General features: G+C 35.6%; 1 protein-coding gene across 6 annotated transcripts in view; it reads left to right on the plus strand.

The window, feature by feature from the left end:
* LOC121858239 (PAN2-PAN3 deadenylation complex catalytic subunit PAN2-like) overlaps positions 1-16249 on the plus strand; it is a 66456-nt gene extending 50207 nt beyond the window's left edge. For 2 of the 6 annotated variants that reach the window (XM_042354534.1, XM_042354535.1), the window contains exons 18-24: positions 1842-1972; positions 2144-2328; positions 3217-3440; positions 5777-5906; positions 6050-6271; positions 10360-10469; positions 14345-16249. In XM_042354534.1, the coding sequence (XP_042210468.1) occupies positions 1842-1972; positions 2144-2328; positions 3217-3440; positions 5777-5906; positions 6050-6271; positions 10360-10469; positions 14345-14523 (1181 nt within the window). In that variant the 3' untranslated portion in view covers positions 14524-16249. Of the gene's footprint in view, positions 1-1841; positions 1973-2143; positions 2329-3216; positions 3441-4356; positions 4421-5776; positions 5907-6049; positions 6272-10359; positions 10470-14344 lie in introns of those variants that run through there. The other 4 variants (XM_042354537.1, XM_042354538.1, XM_042354536.1 and 1 more) reach the window with 3 other exon arrangements.
* The last annotated feature ends 214 nt before the right edge of the window (positions 16250-16463 follow it).

A 16463-nucleotide genomic window follows, 5' to 3' on the forward strand; every position in this document is an offset into this window, starting at 1 on the left:
AGTGAGATTTATGTTTTTGTTATTTTTCAACTCCTAATTTCTGGTAGATAAAAATAACTTTCTTCATATTCTGTAAATATGAAGAAAGTTAATTAACTTTCTTCACACACACACACACACACACACACACACTTCATCCTTGACCACCGAAGAGTCAAGAAGTACCTGCCGCTGCTCTGGCAGCAGCCAGGTCAACTGTTATGTTGGCCCATACCAATTCCCTCCCCTGAACCCCTCCTCCCCACTGGAATATCAACAAGTTCTCGCCAGAAGTTACTATTTAATTTAGGAAAGGAATGGAACCAGTGTTGAATAGTGGTGAACAGTGCTTAAGTCAGTGAAAAACAACTCAACAGTAACAGCTGAGTCGTACCCAAGCTAACCTTCACACAGTGAGGTCCCAGGTACCCAGTGATAACTGCCCCTGAGACTCAACAACACCAGCTATGTGTTAATCCGTCCACGATAGGGAGGCCTGGGACGACACCTCACTCACTTAAGTGAATGAGGTTCTGTGACACCAGACCATGTGGTGTCCCCATGATGATGCTACGACACCACGTAGTGAATGAGTTGCTACAGCATCATGTGAGGTTCCTCATAACACCATCTGTGAGGGAATTACTACACCACGTGAGGTCCCTCATAACACCATCTGTGAGAGAATTACCCCACCACATCAGGGCCCTCTTAACACCATTTGTGAGGGAATTACTACTCCACGTGATGCCCCTCATAACACCATCTGTGAGGGAATTACTACCTCACGTCAGGTACCTCATAACACCGTCTGCGAGGGAATTACTACACCACGTGATGCCCCTCATAACACCGTCTGTGAGGGAATTATTACACCATATGATGCCCCTCATAACACCACCTGTGAGGGAATTATCACACCACGTCAAGCCCCTCATAACACCATCTGTGAGGGAATTACTACACTACGTGTCTGCTGTTCAACACCTCAGCGTTCATGATCTACGTGACCTCCACTGTAAACATTAATCTGTGTGTTCACTTTATGTTCCCTTACCTTTCTCTAATGAAGGCTTTTGTTAAACCACCAATGTATGTAATAACTCATTTATGTCCAATGTATATTTCAGCCTTTGGGCTGAAGAACTTTTTCAATAAACCGTTAATTATTATTATTATTTATTTATTATTACACATACTTTACATACATACATACATGAAGAAAGTTAATTTTATCGGCCAGAAATTAGGAGTTGAAAAATACCATAACAAAATCTCACACGTGCACCAAAATTTTTGTATTATTTTTATGTTTTGACCTATTGATGATATTATGCATGCATGCATGCGGTGCTGGGGAAGTGATTGTGGCAAAGTATAAAGTAAAGTTATTTGACAAGCTGTGCGTGTGTGAAAGAGAGAGAGAGAGGCGGGCTAACCGCCACCCACCAATCCCTCCTCCCTCTTCATACCCTTGTTTTGCCTTAAGATCCGACAGATCTGACGTATTTGTTTCATACAGTGTAAATAAACAACAATGAATTTACTTAAGAGAAATTTTAGCTGGAACCATGGTAATGAAAGCAGGTGTACAAAGTAATGTATATTCCTTTTATGTGTTGCCCTTAGGACAATTATTTCTTTTACCTGTACAGTATTGTATATATGTGAGTTTGTGTGTGTGTGTAGGCAGGCACACACACACACAAAACATACAAATAAATAATAATGGGAAATCTTCTCACAAATAATCAGAAACAATTGTTGAGTCTACCCTCAAGACCACTCCAGAGTGGACTTTGAGGGTAGAATTAAAGGTAACAAAAATAAAATACTTCATTGTTATGGAACTTCACTTTCAGCAGGCCAGCAGCCAATGCATGTATTAAGTCTTCTTGACCAGACCATGGAGTACTCTTGGGTGCCACTTGGTATGAGGGCCAAACTTAATGACGACGGCACTGTATCACTCTCTGATATTTCAAAAACTGAGGTAAGTGGAGAATATAGCTGTCAACATGGATATTATTTATAGGTTCCTTGTGATTCTATATATACTGTATATGCTAATTTTCATTTAATTTTCATGAAAAAGAAACCACTTTTATTAACTTTAATCTTTTAAGATTTTGTTAAGGTTAAATCTTAAATTGTTTTCATTCAGCTTGAAAATGCCACAGAAGATGAAACGGGTGTTGTATATGAGCTTGTTGGTGTTGTCTCACACATAGCTGACCCTCGCTTCCCAGACAAGAATAACTTGGTTTCTTGTATAAAAGTCGGTCCCAGCTATCATGTACGTGCCAAAGTGTCGTCCGTCTCTCATTGGTATCTTTTCAATGACATAAGGTAAGATAATTTTTATTTTTTTTATTTTTATCTTGTTTATTTAAAGTTTTCCTCATGTGCTCAGTTTGTCATTATTCAGTAGTAGTACAGTAGTCTACAAGAATCTGGTACATCATATCCTTCTGTTACCTGAGGTGTATCCCCTGCAACTTTATCTACCAGCTTATCTATCATCACAAGCCTCCCTATATTGGTCCTTACATCTATCTCTCTCTTGTAATGTAGACTCTTGCACTCAGTCTTCACCTGTATTTTGGGCCAAGAGCACAATTTTTTCAAGTTTTAACTTGGTTTAAGATTTAAGGTTACTTTGGACAGGTTGTTTCTGTAATTAGTATTGCTCAAATACAGTACAGTATAAGTTTTTTGAAATACATACACCAAATACTTATGTGAGCATTTTATTGAAAAGTTTACCACATCAACTGGAGGTACTGTACAGGTTGTCCTTGTATATAGTGGGAGTTGTGTTCCTAGAAATGGCTGGTGCTGGATGTAACTAAAATTGGTATTCTTGAAAATTTAATCCTAATCTTAATATGCCTTTAAGTTTTGGCTCCATTAGGATTTATAGTGTTTAGGGACCCTGGTCCTAGTGAAATACCCCATTTTGATCAAAAAGAAAGATTGGTCCCCAAATTGAGTGATGTACCATCACAACAGTGACACACTAGAACTAGGAGTTAGTGTATCAAGAGAAAATACTTTTTTTCTTTTGTGGGGCATCAAGTGAATTGAAGTGTAATATTTAGAAACCCTGGAACATAACCCCATTTCCAGCATAGGTGTTCATTATTTACAATACGTGGGTTCTGTAGGAAATGGATTGGGCAGGATCTTATAAACTTCTAAAATACCATTATATCCATTTTATTTTATTTTGGATAGCATCCAACCAATAGCACCAGAAGAAGCAGTGTGGTTTCCATGTGGCTGGAAGACTCCTTGTGTGTTGTACTGGCAGCGGCGTCAGATACCTTCTGAAACCCAAGAAATAGAGCCAATTAATCCAGTTACTGTAGATGTGTTTGGTGAAGATAAATCATTAGCACAACGTGGAAGAAAAAGAATAACTTTCACACCACTCACAGCAGACGAAATGCCTGGGGAAGGTGAGTTAGATCAATTTTCAATAACTTTCTTGTTTCATTAGTTAGTGATACAGTATTTTTTTTTTAATTGAACAGGATTCCCCTCGTTTTCCATGACAGGTATATCAATACAGTAGTTTGTAAATCCAAGGACTTATTAGAAAATACTGCAGTCTCTCCTCGACTTACAACAACCCGGACATACTACTGCCATGGTCGTATAAAATATTTTTCACATTACGTATTTTCGAGTCCCAATGTTAGTGATCGCGCTGTGTACTGAAAATGTTTTTTTTTTTTGTAATTCCCTTTAAAATGGCAGGCAAGCGTAAAAGTGCGAGTTCTCGTGGTGCTGAGAAGAAAAAGAGACAGCCATTTTAGAATTTCTATGTTTTATTTTCGCCTTTTCGACTTACGACCAATTCGACTTATGACCTGGTCGTTGGGACGGAACCCCGTCGTAAGTCGAGGAGAGACTGTATAGACTATGTATTTACCACTACTGTACATTCAGTAAACCCGATATAATGAACACCGTCTATAATGGACCTCAGCTTTAACAGACACTCTGACCTGTTCTGGCTAGGGTCATATATTATGGACTTGGGTTCATTAAAGTAAAAAATAAGGGATCATTCATATTCAAACTATCACAAATAATTACAGTGCGTTATACCTCATTTAGCTAGGGATGGGCTGGTTTGTGCTATGTATACTGATATACTTTTACACTTTCCTATTTATAGGATTCATTTCTAATAATCTGTGCATGTGCAGTAGGCCTACTTGATAATTCCTGGTGCAATAAGGTAACGTCAGTAAATGTGTGCACAATACTTGAAATTTTCCTGTTTGCAACGAGATGGTGTGTTTATACTGTATGTAATTGTAAATATGTGTGGTACAGTACCTGAATGCTGAACGTTTCCTGTTGTAGCAAGCACTATACGTGAAAGATGATTTGGTATCAACAGTGTAATCCTGACTGTTACTGAGTGAGGGTGAGTTGTGTTTGTTTTTCATGATTTTATTTTATTTTTCACTGTGATAATGTTCTTCAATCAATGGCAATACATACGTACAGTCAACAGCATAAGTTTGCTCCAACCCTACATGTATGATACGAGTCAGGTGATCTGGTAACACTAAATGGGGGAAGAGTTGGCACATAAACCCCAAAAGTGTCAACACTATTGGTTTTAGGTAGGCATTCACCCACGAGATGCTCGGGGTCTGGCTTGTTACTCACTTCACCGCACTTGACTGCTTCACACAAGAGATAATTATATACTATTTGAGATAAAAAGGTGGGATTTTTAGCATTAGCATTGTAAATTAATTATCTACAAAACAGTTTTATATAAATAATCATTATTTCTATACGTAAGCGCAAGTATAACACAAAATTTTTGTTTACACGAGATGAAAATGTTTATACATCACTTTATACCTTCATTATTTCATGTGATTGCAAAATGAACCTTATTCTGTTATAAAGCACAGTAATTTAGGAAAAAACAGTTGTAGAAAATTTTTTTTTGAAAAAATTTATGTTTTGCTTGGGAGGGGCATCAGGAGGCACCACACTATCACCACGTGGTGCAATCTCATTGCACTTTTATGTTTTCTAACCCCTCCATCCTCGCCAGCAACACGAGGCATGGTTCAAAACATCTCACAACACTTACAAATAAATGAAATTGCTGATGCACAAGAAATCAGCACAAGCTGTCAGAAAATGCAATCCTTAAAACATGAAAGAGAGACTGGTTTGGAGACCTTAGAGTACAGTCTACAGAGTTGTCAGGTTGCTCTGACATTGCCAAATGTTTGTCTTGTATGTTTAGCATTCATACGCAAACATAATTTAGATCATATGCAATTTTTTTTATGAAAACCCTATGTGTGTTAAGGTATGCTTTTGAGTAGTGTATCCTGTGATACCTGGTAGGGTGGGGGTGGCTGGAATATACGTAACAGGTTACAATACTTGACTATAAAATGAGGCTGTCGTACTCTTGCTGCTTCTCTTTTATTTAACCCCGTGTGTATGGGCGCCCTCTGTGCTGAATAAAATTACTGTATCAAGTGTTAGCCAAGCAAAATATTAAAAGTGGCATTCAGTAGTGGAGGGGTTATTTCCTCCTTCAAAAGATTATTCAATGAAATTACAATAAATTTTCATTTTATGTTAATGTGACTATATCTTGCCTTGCCCAGTCTTTTCCAATTACTGTATGTCATTCTGAATATCTCCTGTTAATCAGGTTTTGAACAGAAATATTAGTGTAAAGAATTTTATTTGAACTTTTTTCTTGCTCAAAATTTTACTCTTATTTGACTCTTGTGTACCACAGGTGACCTAGTTGCTATGGATGCAGAATTTGTAAATCTTCATCAGGAAGAGGCAGAGATTCGCAGCGATGGTACGCGGACTACCATTAAGCCGTCACAGAAGTCTGTTGCAAGGATTACCTGCATAAGAGGGTATAATATAGAGATGAATTTGTTAAAATAATTTCCTACCCAATATTAATATTGTTTAAATAACTTTGTAAGCTTATTTATGGTAAGAGCAATATTTATCAAACTGTACATAATAAACTAATTCTGCATTTGTTCCAATGTAGACAAGGTCCTTTGGAGGGCACACCTTTCCTTGATGACTACATCTCTACTCAAGAGCAAGTGGTCGACTACCTCACACAGTTTTCTGGGATTAAACCTGGTGACCTGGATGCTAACTTTTCCCAGAAGCACCTCACTACTCTTAAGTCAACTTATGTGAAACTTAGATACTTGGTTGATAAAGGTGTAAAATTTGTAGGACATGGATTAAAGAATGATTTCAGGTAAGTGTTAGTTTATTTATTCAGTATCTGTAATTAATATTAGTTCACTCTCAGTGAAAAGTTACTCATCCATACTTATCCTTTCCTACATCTTAGAATTTTTTTGTATATTACCCAGTAAATGTATACTGTATACAGTAATACTGTTTTATCTGTAAAAATGGGAAAAGCAATATAATACTTGAGAAAATTAAGTAAAATTCTCTTTTTAGAGATTATTACCCTCATTATTTTAGCTGCTTTATGTATTACAGTGGAACCCCAATAAGTGGGAGTAATATGGGCAGACCTAAATCCAAAAAAATGCAAAAGTCAGAAAAACATGAGTGTAAAAAGACCAAGTTCAAGTGAGGCGCTCTGCATTAGAAGGGGGTGAATCGGCAAATTCAAAAAGCTGAGAAAACTCGTTTAAAGTTTTCGAAGTTCAAACAACCATAACTTTTTGTTTTTTAAGCTAGAGGGTTCATTATTTTTATCATGCAGCTCAATCCCTCTCCTAGCAAACTGTGAAAACTGGAAGTTAGTACAGTACTGTGAATAGTTATTATTTTATAGCGAGTTGCATGAGAATAACTACCTGTGATGTACAGTTGTTTTGATCTTCAAACCAACAATAATTGCATTTTCTGCAAAATTTTCTTATTATTGTGGGCCAATACTGTAAAACGGGTAAATGATCACCAAAAACAGCACTCGCCTTACACCCCCCTTCCCCCCCCCAAAAAAAAAATATATATATATACAGTATATATATATATATTACAGTTGTACCCTGCTTTACGCGGTTTCACTTAACGCGATTTCTCATATACGCGGTGCCTCGCCAGAACCGAACTTTCACTTAACGCGGTTCATCTACCCATATACGCGCAGTGTCCGGCTCGAGACACTATTTTTAGATTCGCCCCACCCGCCACCCGCTCCCGCCTGCCGCCTGCCTCACCTCTCCCTCCTCCTACTCCTCCCTCCCTCCCCTCCCGCCTCTGCCTCTCTCCGCCTGGGCAAGCCGCGCTGTAAGGTTGCGCAGTGTGTGTCTTCTACTAACGTAAGTGTTACACCTAACTTTTAGTTTTCCTAACCTAACCTTTATTTTTCCTAAGTTAACCTTTATTTTTCCTAACCTAACCTCTTCTATATTACTTGTTTGTTCATACCATCATAAAGTTAAGATAAAATTTTTACTACAACATAGTTGTGTGTCGTCAAAAAGTGGAGTTTGGGGGTCGGGCCAGTCTCTATTGGAATTAATCCCATATGTTCTGTTGTTCACTTAACGCGGTTTTCACTTAACGCGGTACCCTGTGGGTTCAATTGACCGCGTAAAGCCTATGACTGTGACCGGGGAACGCTAACCGCTGGACCACCAGGATACTAAAAGCAGTCCTAGACTTTGTTATATTTCACACAAAGCCTGTTCAATGAGCTTATGGCGCCGTGAACCTCTAATGGGGACCACCCGTATCACTTACAGTAGGTGGTCAGAGTAACGTTTTACCAAATCCGGCTTCGAAACACGAGGATCCATATATATTTCATTAGCCCAATAAAGCACGCGGACTTCTACACATAATCAACACCTCAACCCGCCAGGATTAATATATATATATTAATAAAAAACTCATTTGCCTATCAGTATTTACATTTTCGTCCCTATTATTAGCCAAGATTTATAATATTGTGAAGTCTAATAATGTGTAATAATAAGGAAACACCACTACACTCATCCTCCCCACCATTAACCTCTCCCCTACATACGAATACAAAGGCGGAGAAAGTTTGCATGATCTTTGGTAAAAACAGTATTATGATAATATAACAATCTTACTTTGTTTAGTTCCTTCGTTTTATTGTCCCTGAAGATCGCAGTAAGTTGAAGTTACGTAAATCCTGAGGAGTGCGTATAACTTTAATGGCCTCGTCATAATCAATCATGTACTGATCAAAGTCTTTCTCTGCCCTCTCTGAAAATCGCCACACAGATTTTTCATCAACTACATCATTGATTATTGATGCCGGTTTCATTATAAGACTGAGTTATGGGCTCACTTTCACTAGCATTCGTTGGGTGTGGCTCACTTTCATCACTATCAAGGTCAATGCATGTCTCATCACTGTCCACTTCTACCTCCTCACAGTCTGTATGTTCTTGTGGTGATACATTAGTGTCACTGTTTGTGTTACCATTACACTCACTTTCATCATTTTCTTTACTTTCATCGTCATTATTGCCGTCAGTGCATGTCACATAACTCTGTACCGGATCACAGTCTGCAAAAAGGTCTTGTGATGCATAGCAGTCACTTTTTGTATTATGAGTACACTCAGTTTCATCTATTTCAAGTTCTCTTTCATAGTCATTATCATCGTCAATGCATGCCACATTGTCTTTTAACTCGTCATAGTCGGCAAAATGATCTTCGGATGCTTCGTAGCACGCTAAAAAGTTATTCTATGCATTCAGTGTTATTGTCATTATGATAATCACTTTCATCATGATGTGTGTCACTTTCATTGTCAACAGGCAAGTCATCATAGTCTCTAAAAAGATCTTCCGATGGTTCATACCGTGATGTATTGATTTTTCTGCAATCACAGTGTTACTGTCATTAAGAGACTCACTTTCACCCTTTTGTGGCTCATTATCATCATCGTATTCTATATCTGTTTCATCACTGTCGCATTGAGTTTGTAGAAGCGGATGTCTCACCAATATTCTCATGCACGTCACCTGCACCATCGCCAGTAGCACTTGTATCACCATACTCAACACTAAATTCACCACCAAAATCACTATTACCAAGCATTACTGGGGTGTCCACGTAAGCACTGGCATCACTAAACACACGCTCAGGAATAATAGGCTCCTGAACCCACACCAGAAGGCCTGGCCTCACTCGAGTCTTGCTCTAATATCGGGCAGATGCCTGTACCTACATAATTTTAACCCATTTCTTAAAACCCGATTAGTTACTTCATTAAAGATACATACTGTACTACGCACTCTACAAAAAAGTTTACGTAAATGTGAGGGCGAACTTTTTTTCGAGTGAGAGAGTGTTGTGATGGTACCAAGTGTGAGCTGTTTCAAGACCAGACTTTGCCAGTACTGGAGTAGGTTCAGATACATTCAAGAGCCATTGCATGCCCAGTATTTACCAACAGTGCGTAACAGAGATGTGACTGACCGCCCAAGCGGCTGACAAGCCGATCAGTGGCGAAGAGGATAAAAAAAGTAAAAAGTATGACCTTAAGCTGTTGCATTGCCAGGGGTGTAATTACCACAATCAATCAATCAATCATTCATTCATCCCATCAACCACATGTCCCACCTCACCTTTCATTTTCATCAATCTTCCCATTTACTACCTCATCACCCACACTCAGCCTATCACCATCCTTCTTATCTTAACTCTTATAAAACACTTCAACATAAGTAACACCTTCATCACTTTCTTGCCAAGTATTACCTGAGTGTTCCAGCATCCTCTGCCCTCTTGGAATGTTTTTTTATTTTCAGAAACTTCAGAAATGATTGCTGCTGCCTCACTGACAAAATTATTGACAGGTTGATGTTCATAAAGAATAATGAAAAGTTTCCTCAGCACTAATTAATTTTAATAGGTTTAGTACAGTATATATAATTTGTAAGATGGAAATGGCAACTGGCAAAGATTAATTTCTAGTTGTTGAAACATTGTGTATATTAGCCAATACTGTACTGTATATCAGAGCTCGACTGTAAATAAATCCAAAATTTCCAGAATATTTATGCGTACTTGGTTCTGTTATTACTTATTTCAGATTAGTTACCAAAGTATTCATGATTGTATATCATCTATGAATACTGTACTTCAAATGTACTGTATATGTACCTGTATTTGAAACCTTTGTACTTTTCCTTAATTGTATTTATATTCAAATACTGAACTTATGTATTTGTCCCTTGCATGCTACATACCACTTGTGTATCAGAAACTTATCTAGTATTAAAAATTAATATTAGATTACCATGAAAACATAAGATTGAGAGGTTTAAATGCCTTTTAATGCCTTAACATCCACTTTATTACAGATTTTTTCTCCTACAGGGTGATCAACATGACAGTACCTATGGCACAACTGATAGACACAGTGCACCTCTTCCACATGTCTCATAACCGGATGGTCTCCCTGAAATTCCTTGCCTGGCACTTTCTCAGTAAGTCCTTCAGTTTCTCTGTTGAAAGATATATTGACATTAGTTAGTCATCACACAGATATATTAAGTAGTTTTCCTAAATTAGAATTTAGAAATAGATAATGATTTAGCTCTCATATTTTTACCAGTATGTAATTTATTATGTTCTAGAACAGGGGTTCCCAAGCATTTTCCAGTGCAATCCCATCTCATGCTGTTGTCTATCCAGTGTGACCTAAAGTCATTACAGACTCTCTCTCTCTCTCTCATATATATATATATATATATATATATATATATATATATATATATATATATATATATATATATATATATATATATATATATATATATATATATATATATATATATATATATATATATATATATATATATATATATATATATATATATATATATATATATATATATATCTATATCTATATCTATATCTATATCTATATATATACTGTATATATATATCCTCCCCATCTTACGACCACCCACACTTACGACCTGCCTCAGTCGTACCAAAATTTGGTCAAATTACGTATTTTCGAGTCCCAAAGTCAGTACACAGACAAAATTTTCGTTTGTGATTCACTTTAAAATGGCTGGCAAGCTTAAAAGTTAGTGTTTTCTGGTGCTAAGAAGAAAAAGAGACACCCATTTTAGATTTTCTATGTATTATTTAAGCATTTCCGACTTACGACCATTTCGACTTACGACCTGGATTTGGGTTCCTAACCCCGTTGTAAGTCGGGGAGGAGCTGTATAAGGATTTTTAGAATAAATACAGAAATTTTTTCATATGCATTTAACTGTAAAACAAGTAAGGAAAATGTATTACATAATTAAGAAGTCTAAAAGTAAACACTGGCAGAAACAGATTACAACTCTGCCATATTTAATGTGTGTCATGTTTATATCATCATTTAATGCTCTATACCTTGGGGTACAATTAGCTATGTGGTTAAGCAATGTAACATACAATTTTCTTAGTTACAACTTTGTCGTATCCCGTATGTGATAAGCGCATCATCATTTAAATTATTTTCAATACCAGTTATATCAGCTATAATTCATATGGATAGATTATCATTTAATGCTACAACTGTGTCATATTTCATATATAACATGGTGTACGTCATCATTTGATTAACTTTCTCTGGGGGTTACGAGGTTAAGCAACATGGCATACAATTTCTAAGTTGAATTTTGAACTACAGTTACGGTAATAATTTTTGAGAAACACCATTGACGAGAAAGCTGCCTCACAGACATAGGAGGTTCCAAATTGTACCAAAACCTTGATAGTTCAATTTTTAACCACTGAATGTATCTTTGATAAGGTAATCCAAAACTTTTCTATGTCATCATAGATGTCAAAATTCACCATAACCTATTCATCAGCTTGTAATTGTAGCATTTTGAGTGCAAAGGGGCTACATTAATTTACATCTGTCTTGAACGGAAAATGAAGAAAATCAGAAGACTAGGTAAGCAACTCAGGGAATCTATCATTGAAATTTTCTGTCCACATCCATGGGAAGCAGAGTGAACTGTGCTGAGAACAGTTTAAAGGTAGGCGTGTGGAACTTTTGTTGCAAAACATATCATCAGGGCAAGCCTGACCTGACCTGACCTGACACAAGGAGAGTAACTGCGTTAATCACTTGACAATAATTTATATTCTTGACTTAAGAAGACAGCACCTGCTGGCCACATTCTTCAGTCCTTGACACCTAGACTTAAAAAATAATAATAATAATAATAGTAATAATAAAAAATAAAAAAAGTCACGTGCCCAATGTAAGACCCAGGTAACTCCAGCGACCCCATGAGGTATATTGCCCAGTTCTATGTGACCTCTGTGTGTGCTTGAGTATCTTGTACAATTGCAAAGACATAAGAGAGTCAATAAGCCAAATATAGTTTTGACTGTAGATGCAAACCACAACCTACATTGGCAACAATGTTTGTGGAACTCACTTTCCTACTTTTTTTTCCCTCACTCAGAATGGGTGAAAATATGATTGCATGCAGTCCAGTTGCCTCATACTCGTAATTTCTTTGATTTAACAGTACTGTATATATACATAGTTTTTGTTATAGATATTCCGGCATTGTAACACTGTTTTGAACTTGTGAAGTAAATAAAATGGGGGGGATTTTGTATATTTATCATTTTAGTTTATGATAATATATTTAGTATTGATAATGGAATGCCAGTATTGATCATGAAACCATTCTCAATGAGCATAATAGTTGTCTGAGAACAAAGTTAGGTAAACTTCCTAAACTATCAGTCTTAATTTTCAGCCTGAAACAAAATTCAGTGTTAAATGTATTTCAGTATTTATGCATACAAGACTTAACTGTTGTATTTTTAGGTAAGAACTAATGTAATGATTAAAAGGATAATACTCACAACTTTTAATCTATATACTGTACAGTAAACCCTCGATAACTAGGCACATATGGGCTCTGGCCTTGCTGAGTTATCCCAAATTCCAAGTTATCTAGGCACTTACCCCCCTCCTACAAAAATACAACAATAAAAAATTATCGATCCATATACAGTATGTGTAAATGTAATTACTAAATGTAAAAAAAAGTAACGCTTACCAGCACTGCAGGTGAAGAATGAAGCATCATGGTAGGAGACACAGATTCATGGTAGGTGATACAGAGGTATGGTAGGTGACACAGAGGCATGGTAGGTGATGCAGGTGGCCAGTTATGCCAAGATTTTTCCCAGATAATTTTATATATATCGGCATTTCCCGAGTTATACTAATACATTCCGAGACCATGTCCATGCCGAGTTATGTGAAATTCCGAGTTATCGAGGGTTTACTGTACAGTATAAGTGATATTTCCAGTAGCGGGAACAATTGGTGCAGAGCACTTCTGACAATGAGAGATTTCTGGGTAACGAGACGACTCTCTCAAAGCAGGAAAAAATCCCTCATCCCTGGAATTTTCCGGTCAATGGAAAAATGTTCTCGGAAGTTCCAGAAATTTTGCATTACATCATCTCTCAAAGCCGGAAAAAAATCTCTATCCCCAAAATTTTCCAGGTAATGGAAAAATGTTCTTGGAAGTTCCAGATATTGCACATTGCATCATCTCTCGAACCCGGAAAATTACGGGTACTGGGAAAGTTTTCTTGGAATTTCCTGAAAATGCACCTGATATTCATCTTTCAAACCCGGAAAAAGTCTCCCCCATTCCTGGAATTTTCCGGATTTCCCAGGTACTGGGAAAATTTCTCAGAATTTGCCAGAAAATGTGTCCCTCAGAAAATCGTTTCCAAAGCCAGAATTTTCTGGAAAATTTCGGCTTTGGGAACGACTTCCGAGAAAATTTCAATTCTGGCTATCGGAGAGTTCCGGTTTAGAGGGATTCTGACTGACGGAGATATTACGTACTTGGTTACCAGTGAAAACAATAGACTGGAACTACTGTAGAAAAATTGTGGTAACTGTAATATTTTATTGTTTCCTCACCTGTGAAGGAAAGGCATTGCAGATGATTAGTTTCCTGTGCTGCTTTAATTAACTATTTCGTAAACAAATTTTTTAATATTTTATCATTGCTTAAGATAAGAAATCAAACAATTATTGCGTGCAAATTAATATATTTTGATTGTAATATAGTAATATATCAGTTCAAACTGAAACTAATAATTATTATTATTTTTTAACCATACATGGCCCCTCACTAGTTCTGGCTTATATTGTGGAAGCTTTTCATGCATATCAGAATGGTTTAATAAAAGTTATAATATCCAGTAAGTACAGTGTTTGCAATGCAGATGAACTCTCTTAGCCAGAGTACAATACTGGAATTAATGTTGCCTGGAATTACATGTATATTTTTTCCCCCAACAGAACTCAAAATTCAGAGTGTAACCCACGATAGTATAGAGGATGCCAGAACTGCTCTTGCTCTTTATCAGAAGTACTGTGAATTAAAAGCTGATGGTGATTTAGTTATGGAGCTCCAAATATTATATGAAGCTGGTAAGAAGGCACAATGGAAAGTTCCTGGGGAGGAGGAAGAGGAATAATGATGTACACTGGCAATGGGAGAGCTGTCTCAGAATTGGTGAGACTAATATTAGTATTACCAACTGCAAGTTCAAATGAGGAAACTGTTTATATTCAGGTAGAGACAAGTAATGAAATTTGTATCTACAGTAACTGCAACTCAGTGCTGAAGAGCACATATAATGAATTTTAGCAATACAGATATTGTAAAGTGTTAGAGAAATTTTATTTTGAAAAAGGTGAATATGAATAAAGGAACGTTTTGACTGCTATTGAATGTAACTTATTTTATTTTTTAGTTACAGGCAGAGATACTTAATTCAGAATGTAATGGGCAACTGTGTACTGTACTAAAATCAGGTGGCTACATTTCATTTTAATAGATCAAACTAATGTCATTCCTTTCTTGAGGTTTTATACTGTGGGTTTCAAAAAAGTTGGTTTGAAATAATTAAACATTAAAACCCCGATAATCCAGACTTCAATAAAGCAAATTTCTAAACCATGGCTAGCTGATGAGCCTTGCAACTCAGTCATTTGTCTATCATTGATTACATTTTGTCAGTGTTTTCCTGTGATTATCTTTAACTTAATTTATTTAAGCTATCAGAGTAAAACATGGCTTGTAATGCTGGTAAATCTTCAGTGGGAGATAAAACACCTAAACGAGAGCATGTAACATGAGCAACTAATTAAAATATTGAAATCATAAACAAATTTGAGCAAGGTGTTTAGACAGAGTAACATTATGAATGATTATTTGATTGGTGCAAGTAGTTTGTGATATTATGAATAAACAAAAGGACAAATAGAGATTTTTCATGGCAAACACTACTGACTGAAGTAAAAGTGGTGATAAAGGAAAAAGATGCTATAGTTAACCAGATAGATAAAGGTTTGTGCAAGTAGTAGAAAGATCTAAAGGTGCTCCAGTGTCCGATCTTATATTAACTGAGAAGGCTAAACAATTCCATGTGAAAACGGGAAGAATATAAAGTACCTGTACATGAATCTTTATAACTGCTGAATAAAGGAAATTATATTCAAGAATAATCAACACTGGAAACTTGTTAAATGTTTTGCTATTTGTTATTTTATCTCTTAAGTACTGTACATTAATTGCTATACTTACAGAATACTATAGTTATTAAGAGTTTTATTCACTCTGTAATACCATTGATGTATTGTTATTTCTTCAAGTAATTATAGGTTATGTAAGTGTTACTTTTATATTGCAATGAGTTAATATTCTCTCAACAATCTGAACACTCTCTGGTTCCAAACAGTTTGGATTATCGAGGTTCTACTGTATTTTACAAGAACAGTGATATAATAACAATGGTGGAAGGAGAGACACTGTTTTAATATAGATTAGGGAGTGAAAACAAAAAACTTTCTCAAAAGACAATGTAATGTATTTATTTTGTCTATTACTAAATTCAAGTACTTTAGTTCAAAAAAGATAAAAAATTTTATCTTCCTATTTTTAAGTTAGTCCTTCAGGCCAGGAATCATTATAATATTAAAACACTAATGGATCTAGGATTAATATAATGAAGTAATGTATGTTATTTCGAAAGTACAACATTTTATATTCAGATAGCACCACTCTATTTTCTATATTTTATAACATCTAATCCACACTCTCTCTGTCAAGATACATAATTACATTCTTATTTTATTTTATATTTTGTAGTTTATTAACCAATATTACATGATTATTGTAGTTGTTAATCACTATTCAAAACAAATTATATTGGATAATGTGCAAAATATAAATATAAATAAATATATATATATATATATATATATATATATATATATATATATATATATATATATATATATATATATATATATATATATATATATATATATATATATATATATATATATATATATATATATATATATATATATATATATATATATATATATATATATATATATATATATATAT

This window comes from Homarus americanus, unplaced genomic scaffold (assembly GCF_018991925.1).
Source record: "Homarus americanus isolate GMGI-L3 unplaced genomic scaffold, GMGI_Hamer_2.0 scaffold57980, whole genome shotgun sequence".
Classification (NCBI taxonomy): domain Eukaryota; kingdom Metazoa; phylum Arthropoda; class Malacostraca; order Decapoda; family Nephropidae; genus Homarus; species Homarus americanus.